A 22,615-nucleotide genomic window follows, 5' to 3' on the forward strand; every position below is an offset into this window, starting at 1 on the left:
TATGGAATAGATAGTATTGAACTAGTTTAATGCAGGTTGTGTTGACTATTTAGGGGAAATGAAAAAAAAAAATTCCAGGACGAGCAAACCGCCACATGAAGTGGCGGTTTACTAGGGACCAAACCGCCACATGAGATGGCGGTTTGCCTTGACCAAACCGCCGCTTCATGTGGCGGTTTAGTGCTTAAGGCAAACCGCCATTTCAAGTGGCGATTTTGTCTGAAAAAAAAAAAATTTCCACGTGGACGGTATTGTGGGAAATACTTTCCCACATAATGCAAAGTGAAAATTAATTTTTTTTAGCAATATTATGGGAAAAGAATCGAAAACAATGCACAATTATTTCTTATAATCTTTTTTTTTTTTCTTACTTTTTCTAATTACTTGAAATTTATTATGATGTTTTTGTATGATCATCCTTCAATTTTGCAAAGTTGCAAAAAAAAAAAAACCCCTTCTGTCTATGGAATTTCAATTTTGTTATTCTATTCCTTAATTAGTTTTCTCAAAAGAAATCAAATACTAAAATTTCTCCCTCTTAAAAATCTTTCCTCTCTCCTTTCACTCCTCCTTTGTCTCAGCTGCAAACAATGAGCCACAACAGCGGCGCCTCCTCTTCCTCATCCTCATCCTCTAGGTTTCTGAATCAGATCCCCAACAATGTCCGCAAAACTATCCAGCACATTAAAGAGATCACCAGTAATCACAGCGAAGAAGACATCTATGCAATGCTTAAAGAGTGTTCCATGGATCCTAATGAAACCACTCAGAGACTTCTTCATCTTGGTATGCTACTTTTTACCACTATTTTTAGTTTTTTTTTCTCTTGCTTTACTTTTTTCAATTTTTTATTGGGTTTTTCTTTGATTCAAGAACGATTCCACGTTTTCATTTTTCTTTATTTTATATTTGTTTTTTGGTTCGTGGGTTGATGCATTTTCATTGATTTATGTAGTGTTTTCTTTCCTTTGTTTCATTTGTTAATTGTTTTGTTTGAGAAGTATTGTTGCTCATCCCCTCTCAATTTCGCCCCATTTTTCGTGATGGGTAGGGTTTGAGTTTTGTTACATTTAAGCTGGGACTTGCTAGGTTTTACAGTCTCATGCTTTATTCTATGCAAAAATGGCGTCACTTGACACTGGGGAAAAATAATGGAAGTAGTGTGTAGCTTTGCTTAAGTTCGTATGTGAACATTCAGAAAGATAGATGAGACATTGTGTTAAAGTCAATACTGGAGGAAAGAGAATGAATTTTATTCCAATTGGCCTGTTATTGAGGAGATTGTGTAAGGGGAAGTAGGCTTATGCCATTGGTGAATTTCAATCAATTGGCCACATCAGTCACATGATTCACCCACGTTACCGGCGAATATTCATTGGATTCGATTGTCTCCAACCAGGGTACATTCACAGCTCCAATGGCCATAAATGGCGACTCAAATCGGTGGTCTAGGCGATCCAGAAGTAGAAGACAAAAGAATATAACAAAGGGAAAATAAGAAGTAGAAGACAAAAGAATATAAAAAACGAAAATAAGAGAAGAGGAAAAGAAAAGGAAGAGGAGATAGAAACTCACCTTGTAAAAGCGACCATAAAGATGAATGAAAAGGAGCCGCCATTAAAAATGAGTGAAAAGTAGCCGCCATTAAAGATGAATGAAGCGGAGCCACCATTAAAGATGAATGAAGAGGAGCCGCCGTTAAAGATGAATGAAGAGGAGGTGATGTTCTGGTCTTCTAGATGAATCATATGTACTGATATTTGTTTTTAGGGTTTTTACAATGAGAGTGAACTATTAGTTTTTTTATTTGTTTAGAAGGATTTAAACTTTAAAGGATATATGTGTCATTACTTTTTTTAAGTTTATTTGTTTGATTGGATTTAAACAAGGGATTTAAGATGACGATTAAAATTTTAAAATATTTTAATTCTTATAGTATTTTTTTTCTATTTTATAAATTATACTTATGACTTTATTTTGTAATTAATCTGATTTTTAAAATAACTAACGAACCGAAAAAATAAATCACAAATCTAAAATTTGAATCAAACAACCCAACCGAAAGAACAATAAATCAATCAACTAAAGAATCGCAAATCGGAATCCGTACAAGGAATCAATGCGAACTGCGAACCATGTGACACCGGGCTAGATTTTGACGATTTTGTGGAAAGGGGAGAAGGGAAATGTCATTAAATATGTGTAGTTCCTTTTTGTGTTATTTACATTTGAATGAAGCATTGAGTAGACAACAGTTACAGAATTTTGCTAGTAATCTAAAATGGTCTGAAACCCCAATCTTTTGGGATTAAAGCTAATGCATTGTTGTTGTAATCTTAAAGGGTCTACAATGGTTGTGTTTTTCCGCTCTAGACTAGAATTTTCTTTTGGTAGTTATTTATATCTTGATGTTTGCATTTTTCTGTACTAATAAAGGTCAAAGAAAGAGGAAGTACCGGAGCGAAACCAATGTCAGCTTGAGCTCGCTTTATATTAGTCTTCTTTTTTTCGAAAATAAAAATAGTTTGTCTAGGGTGGAGCCCCTTTAGTTAATAAGTATTGTCTTTAGCTTCAATGTATTACTTGGTATTTTATCCATTGATACTTGGTTTTATTTTGATCATAATGCGATTCTGATATGTTCTTTAACTTTTGGGCACGACCTTTCCACTTTTACAAAAGTTTTGTGGGTCGAGCTGTTGTATTTATAGTTCTGTGCTTATTGATGCTGGGATTGCCTTTTCAACATTATTTAGTATGATGTGCAGTAGTATGCTTTTGAAACCAAAATGCAATAACATGGGTGAAACTAACGACTATCCTGTTAAACTTTGCAATGAGCTGGTTCAAATTTTCTTTTGCTTTAAGTTATTAGGTTCTGTGAAATGATGGCACATATACATATGATAGTTAATCCACATCTTCTCATCATAGTTACTGTGAGAGACTGAAGGTGACCAATAATCCTTTTAGGTTAATCATTGATGACTGCCTGCGTTTTCATCTGTTAGGGCTCATGGTGTGATGTGGTACTAGTCTATGAATTCCTTGCTGCCTTAGAAATATCTAATGGGTTTGAACACTTATTTACTAGTGAATAACAATATATTGGTTCTGCAGATACATTTCATGAGGTGAAAAGGAAGCGAGAGAAGAGAAAGGAGGTACTTGTTACAAAGCCATCTATTTTTGTATTTAGAATTTCTTTTATTAATACTAAATATTCTAAGGGAGCCAATGAAAATATTTTCAATTACAATATAAAGATCATAATTTGCTCAAGTGGGATTTAAATCTCAGATGTGGTGTTGATCGCAAGCCATGTTTGCAGCTATCATGGTAGCAGTAATCTCAAAAACTTTGCAACTTGGTTGTGGTGCGGCAGTTGAGATTTAATTTGTCATGCTTGTCAGTTGATCTCCACCTTGTCTTTTCGTGGTGTAGATTTGGCTAAGCTTATATTTAATTTGAGAGCTTCTGAACGCGGATTGCAATGATATTTACGGTATATGGAAATCATTGTCTAGTTGCGTACTCTTAGTTAAACGTGGTGAAAATTTGATAGACCTAAGGGACCTAATTTTTTTTTTGTTTCAAATGGATTCACTACGACTAAGACAAAAGTAGCATTCCTCTTCAAAACTAGAATGAGAACCTTTCAATTGATTTGTTGCATTATCTAATTGGTTGATGCAAATGACAGTATACATTTGCGTCTTAGATGTGATATGACCATCCTTTTATATGAGTGGCTTAAGTTTTGAGAATTTATTCAAATATAACGTTGCAGAGTTTGAACAGCAGATTACGTGAAGAGCCTAAGTGGAAGCCTGGTCATCAAGGGCGAGGGACTAGGAGTGCTCGAGGGAACCCATTTTCTCAACATCAACAACCTACTCATGGTATATCATGATTCCAATCTTATGCTATGGTTAATCCATACTTCATGTTATTTTGTAGTGGATTTTGGTCACAGCCGTCACACGTAAGGGAATGTGTCGTAGATACACTTGTATAGGTTCACATGCCTTGTGGTTTCCTTGAACCCCAACATTGTCGTTCAAACAAAACAAAGGCTCTGTTACGTTTAGTTTCGATTCAATTTCGTGCGGTTATAATAAGTTCATTTTGGTTTTAGTTCACCCATCAATTTTATTCTCACACACATTGACTTCAAATTTTATAGTTAGTTATACATAGTTATAATGAGTTTTATATATTTCTAATAATTTGGGGGCGGGGGAGGAGGAGAGGGAGGGTGGAAAATAAGCTTTTACTAATGGTGCTCTACGTCACTTTGCTATCCTTGTGTTTGTAATCATGGGCTGAAATATCCATAATTTTAGGTTGTTAACTTTCATTTGTATTATACGAGACTACTGTGACGTGCTTATGTGCTTCTTCCTATCTTTTAATTTTTTTTGGTTTTGGACTTCCTTTTGATTACTCTGCTAAGTTGTGCGTGAAGTTCAAGTAAATTTGACTTCATTTTAGATTTTGGACAAGGTTTAGGTTTAGTTTCTCATGATATAACAAGTAGGCTCTAAAAAAATTACTAAGTTTTAATGAATATAAGAAGTGAATACTTACACAATTGGCTCTCACTCTCTGCCATAACAATCGTTGTTGTGGACACAAACTCAAAATAGACATGAGAGTAGGAAAAGAAAGAAATACAAAGTCAATAGCTTATTCGATATTCTAGGGTTAATAGCAATAAAAGAGGAGAGTAGACAAAGAAAGATTGCCACTTGAATAAATAGTATTTGCCCCTTTTTCGTCTTTTTAACTTATATTAATTCTTTCCTTTCTTACCACCCTTGCTCTTCTTTAATTTCTCTTTGATTTAAGAAAATGTCACATGATTCGCTAGTTTACTTGTGAATCGAAATAAGCGAATTAATGATTGATTTTGATCTATTTTTGATCACTAATAAAGGTAAGGTTGTGTGCATTTAACCCTAAATCCCACTTACGTAGAAATCATTTTATGGTGTTGGGTAATGGAATGTTGTTGGTGGTGTATGGTTTGTTTTTGGGCGATTTTGAGTGAATCACGTATTCAAAAGCGATTTAGTTCATTAATTATGTTACATTGATTTAAATAACTTGATAAACTTATTCAATTCATTTTTTAAAGTTCTAAAATTCACCTTTTGTTATGAGTCCAATTTTATCACTTTTAAATTTTAATTTTACTTTTATTTTACTAATTTAGGTTTTTAATTTTCACAAACAAAATCTTTTAATCATTATTTAACGTGAAAAACTGAAATTTGAATCTTCTTTTTTGGGCGTTTCAATTCTAAAAATCTCAACTTTGACATATTATACAAAAATTCTAACATTTGGAGGTATCTTAATCTAAAAATCTCAACTTTAAAATATTTTTAAAAAATCCTAACTTTTAATAAATTTTAAAAGAAAAAATACATCGACTAGTAAAATAATGTCATGTATTTGTTTTTACCTCTTATAATAATCATCAATAAGTTAATTGTTTCAAAATAAGATATCCTAGAGTTTAGATTTTTAAATAAAAACATACAATTGAAGTGCTTTTATAGTTGGAGCACCTAAAATTAGGAGTTTATAAAACAATTTTTTCTATTTATTTCTCACCTAATTATTCTCAAATGACCACAGGAAGTTCTTGTTCTCATACTGAATTCTGATTCAAGTAGCACTATATGTTGTACACTTAATCTTGAACTCGTAATATTTAGGGCATTATAGATTATTTTCCTAAGTTAATCAATGAAGTTAGGTTTGGCTCAATGTGTGTAGTTTGGCTCAATATACTAGCGAGGAGGAACAAGGGGTCAAGTTCGCGACCTCTACAACGCCAAGTCGGCTAATGAGTGCAAAAATGACAAACAAAGCAGTAGGATTGGCAATTTCAAGGCGCCGAGTTGGTGCTTATTGGTGTGCAGTTCGTGTCTTAGGTGAAGTTGGTGCCCAACTAACACCAACTTGATGCCTAAATTACGTGGACTTGGCGATATGTCTATCCTTATTTTGTGCGGATTGTTGTAAGGGTTTCAGTTGGAAGTTATGAGATGCTACTTCATGATTGCTCCCATGTAGAGGGAGTTTGGAAAGTTGCGTATAATGATTCTTTTCTTTTATTTTAGAGGTTAAGGAACATATTTATTTGCATATCAAGAACTCAAAAACTTAATGAGCTGTTAGCTACTTTTCACTCGAGATTTTTCGCCCATCTTCCACATAAATACATCTTCATTAAGTGAATTAGTGCTTATGTTTGCACATCATTCATTAGATCTCTAAGCAAGCTTGAATCGAAAGCCCGCTCACCAAATTGGGTCAATTGATTGCTTAAGAAAATTTTTCGCAACCTTCGGTGTATATCAAGATTCTTTTCTGTATATCCATTGTTTGTGTTTTTTTTGTTCAAGTTTACAAGTGAAGTTTTAAGTTCAAAGTTTTGTAATTTTGTCGGCTATCAATTCTGTAATTGTCATCCTTAACATATTATTTTTGGTGGTACTCCACAACATAACATAAGAATAATGCTTTTTTTTGCTAGTTTTGTATCTTGGAGAAGGTTTATGTTATTGGAGTTTCAAGAGAAACTTTCGACTCGTTTGGAAATAATAATAATTATTTTGAGGGAAGTTAAATGTACTAGTCTTTTTGTTTGTTGGATTTAATTTGTTCAACTTTTTGTTTGACATTGAGTTTGTTTGAACCATTTTTTTGGCATGGGGGTGGTGGGTGCGGTCAAGAAGCTCCTAATCACAACATTAATCTCTAAGCCTAATCCTAAGATATAAAGCTCCTACAAACAATAATAAAACATTTCTAGTTTTTCATCTAAATGTATCGTTTATGCTGTTCAAAATCCTTACACTTGCATTTTGGGGATTTTTTCGGAATACGTTTCTCTTTTTGACATTATGGTCTATACTTTGATGCTAATGTCTCTTTGATTCTTTCTTGTTGATACTAGATACTGGGCGTCGGAGGACTGCAACTCTTTGTAAGGAAAATGGAGTTGAAGAGACCGGGGAGAAAGGTTTCAGGCACTCTCCCGTGCTTGTTTCCAAAGAAATAAAATCTGTTCAACCGCGTAATCTAGAGAAGTAAATAATTTCAAATTTACCAGACAATTCACCTTATTGTTACAACTTGAGGGTGTTTTTGCTACCATGAAGTGAATAAATCTAGCAATTTCTCCATTTTAACTTGTATAGCCATCTTTGCAGGTTGTCATCCATCATTACAAATGGGCCACTAGGTCTTCCCAGTGTTAGTCTGAGTGGCGGTGATGGGTTTATTTCATCAAAAATGGGTTATTCCTACATAACAAAGGAAAATGTTGGGGCTACTGCAGACATTGTGTCAATAGAGCCGACGACAATTGCTGAAAATGCATCCTCTGCTTCTAATCCTCTGCTGGTACTCCCTTGTGATTCTCGGGCTTCTAAAGCTGGTACTATCAAAGAAGAAGTGTGTGATCAGCATATGTCTTCAGTAATGACTTCTCCTCAACCTGCTGATGAAGGGCTTGATGTCACTGAATTTGTTAGTGATGGTGATCTAAACCAGGACGAACATGACTTCGACAGTTCTCAGGTATCTTCATCAACAAGCGAGAAGCAGCCATATGAACTAGTAGAAGTGGCACATCTGAAGGTATCAGGTGAATGCGTTGTTGCTGAAAATAGTCAAGGTATTGATCCATTTGTAGGTATTTGCTGCTCAGGTGACAGCATTTTTAATACTGACTTTTCTTGTGTATGAAAATGGAGTCATCTATTGGTTTCTTTATTGTTGTGTTCTCTCAACAATTTATCACTTTATCAATCATGGAACCCATCCTATTCATTTTGCATGATTTTTTCTATGACCCTTGGTATGTCTGCAATAGGTGTAGACAGTGTTTCTCTGCAGTTAGATACTGCTAATTTACCACAAAATTTTCCAGTTCTTCCTCTCAACTTAATTACCATCCCTATCCGCGAGGCTTTGGTTTGTGGAAAATACTTGACTCTCTTCTTGTGGGTGTGATGACATGCTTTGCGACCATTGTGATGTGAACTGGCCAAATGAGAAATATCCATTTTATCATTGTAATTCAAGTTTGCAGTAGAGCAATGGTAGATAATTGATTAAGATGTACTTCCTCTATTTTCTTTAAATTGCAACATTTGTCCCAATAAGTTTTAACAAAAGTGGGACTATGGTGAATAATAGAGAGGAAATACAATTTAGAACCTTATATACAGAATAATTATGGATTATAATGCCTGGTAACATAATGATGTATTATGGATGTCAGGATGTATATATAAGTTGTGTATGATGAATTGGGATTAGTTCAGAGCCTGTTACAGAATGGCCATTAAGTAATTATTTAAGTCCATGATTTATAATGGATGTCAGAATGTGTATTTATGGTTTGTATGATGTGCGCTCCTTTTTTCCCCATGTTTTTTGTTGTTGTAATTTGACCTTGATTGGTATATAAAATAGGTCTTACGAAAAATATGGTCTGTTCAATATTATTAAATTTTTTTGGATTAAGGAGGCTCTCTATAATTCATTCTACATATCTCAGGTGTGAAGGATGCAACCACAAAGCTACATAATTTGAAATTCTCTGATGGTCAACATGTCATCATACCACAGCATATCCAAGTTCCTGATTCAGTGAAAAATGTATTGACTTTTGGAAGCCTTGATGCAAGATTTGAGATTAAGGAAAACTCTGTGAACAATGAAAGCAATGAGATCTCTGACACTGCTGCTGATTCAGTTCAGGCAGAAACTGTCAGCAAATTTTCTACTTGGTCAGTGGCTTCAGTTTTCTTCTGTTTTTTTACGACTGTTTACATATGTGTTATTATGCTATGAGCTTGATGACAAAATTTATTTGGATTACTTAAAAGCAGTGCTTGCTAGCCATTAAGGGTACTTAGTTGATCAAATACTGTTAGGATTGAAGTGGTCAAGGTGATGAAAGCTAAGCTATAGTGATTTAATGTAGATATTTTGCAAATCCATCTAACAATTTGTCATATGGTGAATCTAGAAATTGAATATTTTGGTATTACGATGCATATTTTTGGAGTTTTGTTTCCACATCTGTGTGGAGTGCGATGCCTTTTGTCTTTCTACATGTGGATGTGTTCTTTTGCATCTTGTAAACTGGATGACTTGTTCTCTGGCTCTAAGGTTGTGCTGTTGTGTCATAATATGTAGTGATCAAGATGATGTATCTACTACATCACAAGCAAACAATGCAGATAACTCACTGTTGCCATTGCCTTTACCTGTTACGTATTCACCCATGGATACAAATTCTTCGTCTATTATGGTTTTAAACGATGATCAGCCGAAACAAGATAATTTAACTGCTGTAGGCCCTCCATTTCCCGTTGTTCAAACAACTCCAAGCTTCAACTTTGGATACATGCCTCCCATGTTGGCGAATGTGCTTTCGCGACCTGAAGGATTTGAGTCGCAAGCTCATGTTTTGAACTCTCTGGTACGTCTTATTAAGGCCTATGTCATGTTTCTAGCTTTTTGTTTCACAAGTGGTTGCTATTTGTTGCCAGTCTTATCTCTCACCTTTATGGTATTTCTATATTTTTGTTATTGCTATTTTTTTTAGTTTTTTGGGTCATGGCAAAACTCAAGCCCTACACTTCAAGAAATTTGGGAGAAAATGCTTTTAATGTGCATCTAGAGCATTGGGATGGAGTTAATCTTGTGCATCTTTTTTAGATAAGACTTTAATTTTCTCAACTTCTCTAGCCTTCCTATAATGCAATGACTAATAATTTATCACTTGCATTGCTTTTGTATGCTCTATAGGAATTACAAGTGAGACATTATATACGTATAAAAGCCGAGAAAGAGGAAGAAAATTTATTTAGATACAGTAAAAACATTGTTACTTGGAACAAAATTCAATTTGGTAGGGGGACACAAAACTGGAACACAAAATGCAAGCTAGAGTGACTCGCGAATTTAGGGTACCATAACATTTTAACCACTATCACATGATTCACTAATCTTCTCACAAATCGCGAATCAAAAAAGCAAGATATAGTCGGTTTTGTGCTATTTTTGAGCAATTTTGGAACGAATTGCAAATTCTAAAAATGAATGACTTGCGATTATGTAATAGTGATTTTACTATTATGTAAATCGTGCTCTCATTTGGGCTTTGCAAATTTACATGTGAGTTATTTTGTGTATAGAAGGGAAGAAAGAGAGGAAAAGTATTTGTTTAGATAAAAATGTAAGAGCATTGTAATTCAGAACAAAATTTGGTTTTTTGTATGTCAAACGCAAACCGGAAGATGGAATGTAACCTAGAGTGACTTAGGAATGATTGGCTACATAATACAATATGCATAGAAAATAAATTTAATAACGGAAACATGACAACATTATGTGAAGCATAAAATTGGTTATGAGATATTTATGTTGCTCACATTGGGATTTATATTCTCTATAGAGTGTTGGTTGAAGCATGACACGTAGCATAATCTCAGGATTAAAGGATTGATGACCTCTCTTTAACTCACGGGTCCTGATGTGTTTTAAAGATGAGAAAGCCATTGTCAATTGCCAAGTCATTAGCATCAATTTGCGAGACGATGCTTTGTCATTCCCTAGCTTATGTAGAGCGTGCTACATGGAAGAGTCCTATGGACATAAATGCCTTAAAATATTGTAGTATAGATTGATGGTCTAGTTGTTTATTTCTTTTTGACCTCCCCTAGTCAACTATTAGCTCAAAGAGCTCTGTTTCAATTAATATTAAGGGTTTTATGTTACCCTAATGGCCCACTCTAAAAGATCTAGAAACTTTTTGATATTGTTTACCCCAGCTGTCTAGATAGATACTACTATATACATTTGTAATTCAAATAATTCAATTGAAGTATTGACTTGTAATCTTAAAACAAATTTTTGTCTGTTGCTTGAAGTAATTTAAATTGATTATTGGTGGCACCTCCACATAAGTAGCAAATTGAACCCTTTCCCATTTGGCCACCAATTCCTATCTTCTCCCTTGCCTAAATGAAGAGAAATGATTCAATTGAGATCATAATCTAGTAATGCGCCTAAGTAATCTGCAAGATATTGGAACTTAACGTATGCAATCGGGTTTTTCGGTAAATAAAACATGATATTGAAAAGGGCTTATATTAGAGAGATCTTGAAGTCCTCAGTCCTCATTCTTTTGCAAGTTGTAATTCAGACTCAATATTTCCTGTTTGTTAAGTGGCAATGAAATTGGGATCTTGGGACTTAATGAAGATGGATTTTGTAGGGCTAGGGTTTGCTTGAGAGCTATGTTACTTGTAGGGCTGAACAAAGTATGATCTAAAAGCGCAAACCAAATCCGACTAAACCGTAATTTTAGTCTCTGGTCTTGTCTACGGTCTAAACGGTCTAATTTGTTTTCTTAAAAACTAATTACGGTTTTCGGTGTGTTCTCGGTTTTTTATTTTTTTAGACCACAAACCGGAAACCGTACTATAACTGACCACAGTTTTTTTATAAAAAGCTTGGCATCTTAATATTTCGAGAATAAGTTATTTTTATTGTTTTAAATACACGTGAATGATGTTGATGCAATGAACTGATTATAAATTGTTATATTTGGTGATAGTAGGTACGAAATATTTGCATAAACATATATATTAATTTAGAAAAAATATAAAAATAAAAAATTGTAGACCAGACCATAGAACGGTCTAGTCCTATCCAGTCTGGTCTGGTCTTAAAAATTTTTAGATACTGATGTTGGATACTGGTACGTGTCCAAGTGTCAGATACGTATAAATATTTGAAGTTATGTCTAAAACAAAGCGTCTAAGTTCCACACCAATGTTCGAGGATCCAAGAGCGGACATGGATACGTGAAGAAAAATAAAGAGTTTGAGTAACATAGCTTTAGAGGTTATTTTCTTAGGGATCAACTAGATATATTTTAAGCAATATATTTGGGGGTTTTAGGTGAGAGGAGATGAGATTTTGTAAGTGGGGCCTTGGGCTTATAGAAAAAGGTTAAGATCTTTGTTGATTGAAAGCACGTGTGAGTGTATCTAACTTTGAGTGTATTGTGTTTTCATATATTGGCTTGAGAGCTAACTGAAAAACTAAATCAGGAAGTTTTAAATTGGTTCGCCCACAAGTTATTTTCGGTTCTCCAGAAATTGAAATTTATTTGTTATCTCCAATGCAAGTGTTTGACCAAGTCTCACCCGTTATTTTATTTATTTTATTAATGAAGATCCTTCCAGGCCTTATCAAGCATCTGTAATAAATTTCGGTGAATATTAATTCCTTTCATAATCACATTAAGTCATTAATGCACCTTTGTTTTCTGCTAATACATACCTTAAAAACTTGTTTACTAAGAGATACTTAACCAGGGCTTTAGCCATTATGTTTAAGTGATTATGGATTCTAAGTTTACACATTTCCCCATGGGTTTTCCCTTCATGTAACATTGTTTTTCCGAGTCCCTTTTACCTTGATAGATGGATCTTTTCAGGTTTTTGGAACTAGACCTTGGAGTTTTTTAGAGTGCTTTGGTCTTTTTTTGTCAAGGGAAATTGATTTTACCATGATGGGACTCTTGCTCAACATTCTATATGCTGAGATGCAAATTGTTACTTGCTCAAAAGTCACATCCCTAGCCACGAGTCATAATTAACAAACAATTTTATAAAATTAATAATTTAGAATGGGTAAAAAAAATTTTGTTTGTGCCTCTGCCTCCTTTAACTTTGGGATTTAGGTCAGGTGTTGTCTTTGCACTTGTAGCTTTATTTCCATGAAGAGTTTACACACACTGATTCCACTTGTATTGGAAGGTTTTTGTTTGTAATATTGATCAAAGGTCTACTAGTCAAACTTTTAGTTTTAAAAAGCGTGTGTTTTGCACCTTGTGCGCCTCGAGCTCAGGATCGACCGAACATGCCTTAGCTAGGTGAGGCAAAACCCACTACAAGAGGCATGCACCTCAATGTGTTTCACGCCTTGTGCGCTTCCCTGTTGGATTGGATAATTAACTTAAGCTTGTTTGTTTGAAAAAGAAATGTAACTCGAAATTCAAATTCCCTGGAATATGAAGTTTGAGAAACATTTGCTTCCACAAAAAACAGCAAAAAAGCAGATGAAGAAGAAAATAACTGTGGTATTCTTCATATTTTCATTATAATAGTTATATGCTAAAGTAGTGTTTACTATAGTGATAATGAATGTTTTCAAGCTTGTTGCTATGATAATATGGATGTCATGTTTTAAGTATTATATATGTTTTATAATTTAAAGCCTTTTTGGTCAATAAATGTTATTTGGCCTACAAAAAGCTCGCACCTTCACCTTTTGCTTTGTGCCTAGGCTCTCAGGAGCTTTTGCGCCGCAGTGCGCTGTGCTTTTTAATACTAAGGTCAAACTTTAACAAGCTCATTAATAGCCAATTGTTCAATAATTCGTCACATAGTAAATTTAAAGAAGGACGTGTGTGGATGAGGTAAAAAGAGTCCTACTAAAAGCTCTTATTGAAATACTAAGACTATATTTTATGGAAGTGAGAACTCCAATACAAAATTACCATGCCCGTAACCGGTCTCATTCAAATAATTAAGTTTGCTAATCTTCCCCCGTCTCCTCGATTTATTTTTTTTTATATAAAAAAATATGTGGTGGGCAGGTAGACGGGAATTTAAGTCATTGTTCTAGAGATGAAACTTCTTGCATTTGACATTGTAATGGTTTGTGATATCTGCTCGATGAAATGACCGGGTGGCTCCTTTTTAGTAAATATATTGTAACTTGATGCTTTTATAGTGAAATCTTTGAAACTTCTTATCCCACTTCTCTTCTTAACCAATATGGACCTAAGAGTGAAATTGGGAGGGTTTGATTTTTGTCCTTTTGATTATTGGAGGAATGAAACCTGAGTATTATATGGTGAATGAAGTGCCCTTCTAGGTTGGACTTTGGAATAATGTGTCGAGCAAAACCTTAAATTTATAGAGTCTTTGTGTCACTTTTTAAAATTGTCTTTTTTTTTTGTTTTGTGTTTAGCTTCAAAGGGGACATAACAAAGACTACCCTAATAGGTGAGAGAGCTCATGTAAGCTGTATAACCACATCATACACAGGTGTGGGACAAAGTTCCATTACTTTGTGATGGCCTCAAATCTATTTTTCATTACATTTGAACCCCCATAAGTTTCAAGGTCCTTGTTGGTCACAACTGACTTAACCCAGGCCACCGCTCCGAGTTAGATCCCTTTTGGTCACGATTGACGTAACCCAGGCCATCACTATGTAGGCAAGCACTCCGAGTCGGCTCTGATAACATTGCTATTGAATGAACTAGAGAACTCACCCAAAAGACTAGCCTATTAGGGGAGAGAGCCCATTTACTCTATAAACTCCACATTAGTTGCTCATACAACCGATGTGGGATAATGTCTTTGTAATGGCCTCAAATCCATTCCATTATAGACAGCTTGTAGTATTTTGTCTTGTGCTTTTTAATATATGACGTTCTTACTCTTTCCTAAATACATTAAGACCTTACGAGTTTTTGACCACTATGTGGCTTTTTTAATTTCAGGTTGGGAGTTCTATGACTACCGCAGCAACCAGCCCTCCTCTGACACAGTCTACTGGTGCAGGACCAAGTTCTGTTACAGTATCTCCTCAGCCCATTCCTCTCTTTCGTCAACCTTACCCTCCTAACTATATGCCATATAATCCTTACTTCTCTCCATTTTATGTACCTCCTACAATGCACCAATATTTTGGTCATGCTACATTTCCCCCACCTCTTCCAACTGGTGGTATGTATATACCTTCACCTCTTGCTGCATCAGGAATAAAAATTTCTCCGCCATCTTTCAAGCCAGGAACCAATACCGGAAACCAAACAACTGTAGGAGTGCCACCTGGTTATGGGGCTTACAACATTTCTCAGGCTGGCTTCAATCAGAATGCTTCTCTGGCTTATGGAAGTTCTAGTAACGCTGAAGATATTGGGACACCTGCTTTGATGGAAAATAAAATATACCCAGGACAGCAGGTTGGTTTTTGTTATTTTTTCTTGACTATTCCTTTGAAATTAGTTTTTTCTGTCTTTGTTCAAGGTTGATTATTTTTGGGTTAATGATTAAAAGGAAAATATGTTGTACGAATCCCTTTAGGGGATTTGAATAATCAGTGTCGTTTATCCTTTGAAATCTGAAGCATCAGATGCTTTTTCTGAGGGAATTAAGAATTATGCTTTTAAGCAGGTCTCGAATTTGTTGTCATGATTCTGTGACAAGTGACAACAGAGATAAGTTATTGACAACAAAGATAATTTATGATAAAGAAAAATGGTATTCACGAATGTGGTTGCTGATGGATTTTATCACTGAAAGCTGTCTATGTATTGGTCCCAATGACATGTGTGATAGCTGTGTTCTCGTTCTTGATGTCAATTATTCTTTGTCTGTCCTGTAGTTCTCCTAATTTTATTTTGATTTCATGATTTTGTTTTGGCTTTTATATCAACCTGTTCACCATACCTAAACTTTTCCTGGCTTTCCCCCCTCCTTTTTTCCTGCTATGTTTGTTGATGGACTCTATGTTTTAGCTCTCCTCTTTTTGCTTGTCTACCTAGGCTAGTGTTGGGTGTTTTAGATGAATAGTGGCTTGGTCTTCAGGCCTCAAAGAGTAGTTCGTCTGGAATTGGGATGTGTGTATGACGATGGCAAAGTACTTTGCAGAAAAAAAAAATCTGTGGAAGTGCTGGTTAGTATGAAGTGTTGCTGCACAAGATAGAAATATCCTTCCATAGTAACATGCTTCTAAAGTTGGGACATAGTGTTAAATAGTTCTATAGTTGAGCAGTACTTACCAGAAAGTTTTGGATGAAGAAAGGACAATGGGAGACCAAAAGAACTTCAGCACAAAGAAATATGAGAATTGAAATTTGTTTTGAAGAGTCGATAACTTTAAATCTCAGTATAGTCCTGAATGATGCATATTATAGCCACTTTCTGATTCCCTTATAAGTGGACCATATGTAGTATTTGGGCAAAATCTTGAATGAACCCTATTTTCTTATATGCTCACTATTATTATGTTCTTTTGGTTAAGTAATTTAGTCACATTGTGTTAGGTAGCATGGTTGAAACTTGAAACATGTGCCTAATGCCAATGCTCTAGTCTCTAGTACAATTAAGGTTCTTGATGTTTAAGTGAGAGTCGAGAGCTTACTTGTTTATTTATTTTGATTTAAAAAAATTGTGAACAGTTAGGTTTAAAGAAGCAAAAGCTCGATTGGTTACATTGTGGTTGCCATTGTTTTATGAACAGAGTGAAAGTTCAGCGGTTTGGCTTCCTACAGCATCAGGACGAGACACAGCGAGCTTCCAGCAGAGCTCTTTCTTAAATCTTCCTCCATCCGGACAACACGTTTTGACTCCTCAGTCTGGGCATGGTGGCTTTGCTATCTATCACGCTCCGCAACCAATGGGAGGTCCCGCACCAGGTCTTCCACTGTTGCAGCAGTCTCAGCCTCCGGCAGGGCCTGTGGAATCAATAGGGCCACCATCAAATTCCTACCAACAGCCACAACATCAGCAGCAGATCAATAGGGACATGTAGTTCAAATGCAAGAGTTCTAAAAACTTCACAGCAATACTCGGTACATGACTAGAATGAAAATTTTGAAGAGAGTATACATTGGCCTGTTCCTAGTGTAAATATGAAACCATGTGGCCATGAATTTGAAAACAGACTATTAGAAAGTAAAGATAGGTGGGAGTAGATTTACTGCGGATCGATCCCCTTGGATATGCAACATTCTCGGAGTAGGTTGGTTTCCGGATCGGGAAAATTTTTCTTCATTTTTGGGTTGAAGGAAGCCTAATAGGAAGTTGAAGTATGAACTTGTGAAATCATTTTTTGGTTATTTGAAAAACTAATGCCCTTATGTATATTACATTGTGGCGAATCTGAAACTGAAACAAGGTGGGTTATAGAGTTTGTAATTGGTAGAAAGAAATCAGTCTTAACATGTCATATTATTTACCATTGATTCTCCTGCCTTTTGATTCTTTTCTCCTACCCTTATTTTCTACTAGATTTTGCATCCAAGACATTACATCCAAAGTTATAAGGCAAAATTTATCTTCAACAACAAAGTTAGTATACTCTTGAAAGTGACGTGTGAGGAAAAATATCATTTTCAGTAGAAAACTCAAACGGACTGAAGGAGTATATAGCACTTCAAATTCATTGCAATAATCAAGTTTGCATTCATTTGCGAAGGCTACGCATGAGAATAAATATGTATGTCATTTTTGAAATGTCTCAAAAGACTATACAACAATAGTGCAAAAGCTTTAGTACTAAAAGATTGGGATTGATTACATGCGCTAATGTATCAATTCTAATAGTCGCCAACATAAATTCTTCTTTTTCTTCATTCATTTTGATTTTCTACCATCTTAATTTGTAAATTTGAATCCATTATTTCCTTTTCCACTCATGTTCTTAATTCATTTTTAATCTCCCTCACCTTCTTTTTAAATCTCATGAGCTCTAACTTTCTATCTTCTCTATCGGTTAGCTAATTCCATGTCTTACAACATTGCATATCATCTTAAACAACTTTCTTTCATCTTATTTTCTATATTTGCAACTAGGGATAGACATGTGTCGAATCTGGATCAAGTCTAGCTAGACTAAGATTCCAACCCTATTCCATAAGGTTTAGAAAATTTGGACCTTAACCTAGAACTTTAAGGTTTGACGGGTCTATGGTCTAGATCTGGGTTCAAAAATATTTTTAAAATTTTTTTTAAATAACTATAAAAATATATTATGAAATTTCTGTCCATTTGAATAAAATTACTTCATGCTAATTGAGAGATCATACATATATGAACGAGTTCTTAAAGCAATCCTCTTACATGTAGAAATTTCTTAACCTACCTCAAAGATAAAAAAGTGTTTTTAAAAAAATATTCATCGGATTTTTCAATTTGTAAAGTTCAAATACAACAACCACATTAAATTGACGAAGTTCCAAATCAAAGAAACAAACACATAATAGTTTTTATATAATTTTTTTAAAAAATAAATTTAAAAGGGTTTACGGATCGGATATGAGTCTCAAAAGTGTAGACTCAAACCTCTCTTAAAATCATGGACCCAGATTTGATCCAGACCCTTATGGTCTTAAAATAGGTGGATGTAGACCCTTGAAATACGGTTAGGTTGGGTCTAAACTCTTAGGGTCCAAAACTCATTCCTATCGTTATTTGCAACTCCTAAGTTGTTTCTTATATCTTCCTTTTGAATTCTATTCCTCATGCTATGCTTACTCATCCATCAAAACATTTGTATTTTTGCTACTATGATCTTTCTACCAATATCCTTTCTAAAACCTAACATTTTGATCCATATAGTGGCTCTGGTCTAATGGTCGCACGGTAAAACTTGCTGTTTAACCTTAAGGGCACACATCGATCACATAATATTCTTGAAACAATCGCTTTATTATGAGATTTCATTAGTCGTTTTTAGCGTCTAATTTTTTTTATATCTATATTGTTTGTTATTAATTATAATTTAATTAGTGATGGTAGTAATTTGAAACATCTCTACGATGATTAGAAACTTGTTAATTCCTATCGTGATTATGAATCCTAACAAGTAACGTAAACTATGGAGGTAAAACTTAAAGTTGAGCAACTACCCATAACAGTTTGAGAAAATTTTAATTATTACCTGAGCATGTTATTTAACCATGATGGGAGTAAATTAAATATTTCATACACATATACAAGTGATTTTTAAACATGAAATACAAGTTACATAACTTGTTACATGTACAATAAATTTTACCCAAACTTTAAACTATCTTAGATAAATCTTTCTTATACCATAATAGACCAAATTGAGGTCCAAAAGCACCCCAAATCAGCCCCAAACAGCAGCCAATAAGGCTGTCCCCAATCCCCTTAGTAGCTCCTTGTTCACTTACACACTCAAGCCAATCACACTACCCAAAACCTCTTTTGTTCTACCCAAAGCTTGTGCATCATTACAAGCATGCAAGAGGAAAATATTTGAAGCAAAAAAACTCTATTTTCTGAATAATGAATCAGCCATAAACCCCAACACATTGCTCCCAAGTTCATCCATGAACAAAACCTTCAAACTTTCAACTACTAAAACACCTTCTTTTCTAATAAAATCTTCTTCAAAAACCCATCTAAAAACTCTGAAAATTTTATGAGATATGTATTAAACAGTAGATACATTACAAAAATTTATATAGATTTTCGTGATCATATATGGACTTAAATAAACTCTATTTGTTTTATTGGTAAAATAACAAAATTAATTATTAAAAGTACTTCAAGTGCTTTGTAATCGTTATTTGAAATTTTATATCCCTTAACATAGTTTCTGGAACATCATAGAATTTTTCTATTATTTTATTCAAACTTAAATAGTTTTAAACCAATTTTATTTTATTTATCGATAAAATGTCTACACAAAATAATAAAATATCATACATGACTTTTATAAGTTTAAATGGGCTAATAAAAGTGTTATATAACTTCTAGAACTTTGATATAATTTTATTAAGCTAATTATTAATTATTTACTAATTTATCAAACTAATAGAAAATATTTATTTATTAAAGGTGTAATATTGTTTATAAATTTTACGGATATAAGACATCATTTAAATAAAGGTAAATACCTAAATTGTCGAAAATAATCGTAAAATCGATATAAATTGGCATAACCAATTATAATATGATGGGACAACCTTAAATTCATTTTAAATAAGGTATTATAATGACTTGATTAATTTGGGCCTTGTTGGAGAATTAATATATATTTTGTAAACTAATTATGGATTTTATTACTGACAAAACTATCTTGTATTTAAGAAAATAGTGTTCTATGAAATTTTCTGTGATAATGATTTTATAGACTTATATATTATATTCTAGTTGTTTTGAATGCATTTTAAAACTCTTTTAAGTTGTATTTACTTTTAGAAGGATTGAAACGAAATATTTTAGTGGTTTCCCTTGAAAAACTTTAATCACTTTTTATTACGATGTATTTCCATACATGCTAGTGATGCCCCAATATAGTACAAAGGATATGTTTGATGATATGATTATGCTAAGCATGTTTTATCCATGTGGAAAGGATTATGATTTGATTTTGCTATGTTGTAAATATAGTATGTTTTGCTATCTTGCAAATGAAAGATGTTTATCATATGGAAAAAGTTGATATTTTTGACTTTCAAATGCTATTGAAATTACAAGATATATATTATATACAAAAATGTTTTAGCCTAAATGGCGGGTACATATGTCACAACAAATGTTGTGTGCATGATTAAACGACTCACCAATACTGAGCGCATATTGTTCACAATACCATTGTGTTACACTTGCCGGAAATGTCGCGGACGATAGACCGACTACCAAACCAGTCACAGGATGACTCATAGAGTACCCATGCAAACTTATGATATGAGTTTGAAATTGATTTGGATCTATTGAGATCTTATGATTTATGATGAAAAAATGAAAACTTGAAATCACTATAGAACCATTGAACTGAGTTTGAATGATAATATGATTTATCAAATGAAAAACCATATTTCGAAATGAATTTACTCAAATCAAAAAGGTTTTAATAACTTGTTTGACGGACTCTAGTGTGTTTATACTTAGCCTTTTTATTGATAATATGCTTTATATGTTTTTTTCCAATGGTTTTGTTTTTAGAGTAAACTCCTATGGCACCTTGACGGAGTACGGATTTGCGAGCGGAAGATGAACCCGAGTTGGAGTATGACTCCCCTTTTGTTTAGATCTTTTTATTGTATTTGAGAGACTTTTAGTTTAGTTGTTTAGATTTGAACTATTTTAAGGATGTAATTTGAACTTTGGACTTATTTCGATTTGGTTGTAATTTTCCTTTAGTTTGGACAGTTAAGACTTTTGTTATATTGCATTGGTTTCACCTTTAAGTAACCCCTTAATTGTGTTTGTAAAATTAAGCTTCCGCCTGATTAATACTAAATTCCAGTTAGTGTTTGCCTTCATAATTCGAGGCGGTTACAATTCTAGTAGTCGCTCTTCATTTTTGCCATCCACTCTTTAATTCTATGGGTCTTATGTTGTTGAATATCCCTACTACTCTGAAATATGGACCCAAAGTAATTGAAACATATATTTGGAGCAATTCCTTTATCTTCTAGCTTTATAGTGCCTATCGTTATCTCGTTTGTGTTTGAGTTACACTCCATGTACTCTGTCTTGTTCCGACTAAATTTAAAACCTTGTGACTCTAACCAAAGTTGTTAAAATCAGAATTCTACTTGAAATTGTTCACACCTGTAGAATTGAATTGTTATAATCGGATTGTAGAATCGTAAGATTCTACAATAAACTTAAATTTGCTATATAGTCATAATTCATTCACCTCAAAAGTTTTAAAAGGTAAAGGTAAAGAGTAATAATAATAAGGAAAAATTCTACGTGATAACCCTGAATTATTGACTTTTCATGTGGTAGACAAATATTTTTTTAATCCACGTGGCGACCTTAAGTTTCAAACTTTTCGATATGGTAGACAAAAGGGAAGTGTTTTGTTAAGCTTACACTATTATTTCCAACATAATGAATTTTTTTTTTCAAAAGATAGATGTCACGATCACCCTTATTGACCATATATTTCGTAATCCAGTCGAAATGAGTACTTAATTTAACCCAAAATTTAACATTTTGTCTACTACATTGAAAAGTTGAAAGCTCATAGTCACTACATAGATTTATTGTCTACCACGTGAAAAAACCAAACACTCAAGATCACCATATGGAATTTCCATAATGATAATAATAATAATAATAATAATAATTGAAAAGATTGTATTAAAAGAGAGAGTTTCCCATTGATCAATAATAATAATAATTAGTATAATGATAATAGGACGGGGGTTTTGCAAACTGTCTTCAAGGAAGTCTTAGCTGTGTTTGGCCCCACTTGTGCGCGTTTCTTTATTCATCTCAGCTCTCAGCTTAATTTTACAAATGGCTTTTTAAATTTGTTGAAAAACAGAAATAATGAAAAATTAGGCATACTAATTTAAACAAGTTGCACAACGTAAATTCATAAATAAATTCATAAAATAATTGGATAAATCATTCACTTAAATCAGCATTTACTCAACACAGATTCAGCTCAACTTAACATAATAGGAAGGACTAATTCATAATTAAACTTAGTTCTTCACTTTTTAGTTCATTTTTTATTTATTTATTTTTGATTTTTGGCTTTCCACTTATTATTTGTTAAAAAGATAAAAATTGTACTCCGGTAAATAATCTTTTTTGCTTTTAAATTTAAATGAAAATGCTAGTTATGTTAGATATTGTTGTTGTTTTTCGATTTGTTGACTTATTTTTTCTAATAAACAATAAACGATAATATTTAATATTTACTTGCAATAAATATTTCTTTAAATTAAGTAGTTTAAAAGCAAATAAAAAAAAAGTTAAAAATACAATTGTGA

At 33.6% G+C, this 22,615-nt stretch overlaps 1 protein-coding gene across 2 annotated transcripts; it reads left to right on the plus strand.

Annotated features, from left to right (window-relative positions):
• The first annotated feature begins 492 nt into the window (after positions 1–492).
• Positions 493–17,111, plus strand: LOC130807955 (GBF-interacting protein 1-like). Of its 2 annotated transcripts, none has more exons than XM_057673366.1 (9): positions 493–786; positions 3,121–3,164; positions 3,791–3,902; positions 6,974–7,106; positions 7,230–7,696; positions 8,585–8,816; positions 9,229–9,514; positions 14,624–15,088; positions 16,307–17,111. In XM_057673366.1, the coding sequence occupies exons 1-9, from the start codon at positions 591–593 to the stop codon at positions 16,442–16,444; spliced, it is 2,073 nt and encodes a 690-aa protein (XP_057529349.1). In that variant the 5' UTR covers positions 493–590; the 3' UTR covers positions 16,445–17,111. The 2 variants fall into 2 exon arrangements, with proteins under 2 accessions (XP_057529349.1, XP_057529348.1); XM_057673365.1 differs by having other exon boundaries at positions 495–786; positions 16,369–17,111.
• Positions 17,112–22,615: the final 5,504 nt, after the last annotated feature.

Source organism: Amaranthus tricolor, chromosome 3, assembly GCF_026212465.1.
Source record: "Amaranthus tricolor cultivar Red isolate AtriRed21 chromosome 3, ASM2621246v1, whole genome shotgun sequence".
Classification (NCBI taxonomy): Eukaryota; Viridiplantae; Streptophyta; class Magnoliopsida; order Caryophyllales; family Amaranthaceae; genus Amaranthus; species Amaranthus tricolor.

Coding starts and splice junctions, on each gene's coding strand:
- LOC130807955 (XM_057673365.1), top strand. CDS start 591: ATGAGCCACAACAGCGGCGCCTCCTCTTCCTCATCCTCATCCTCTAGG. Junction 7,697..8,584: donor TGTTGCTGAAAATAGTCAAG/GTATTGATCCAT, acceptor TACATATCTCAG/GTGTGAAGGATGCAACCACA. Junction 9,515..14,623: donor CTCATGTTTTGAACTCTCTG/GTACGTCTTATT, acceptor TTTTAATTTCAG/GTTGGGAGTTCTATGACTAC.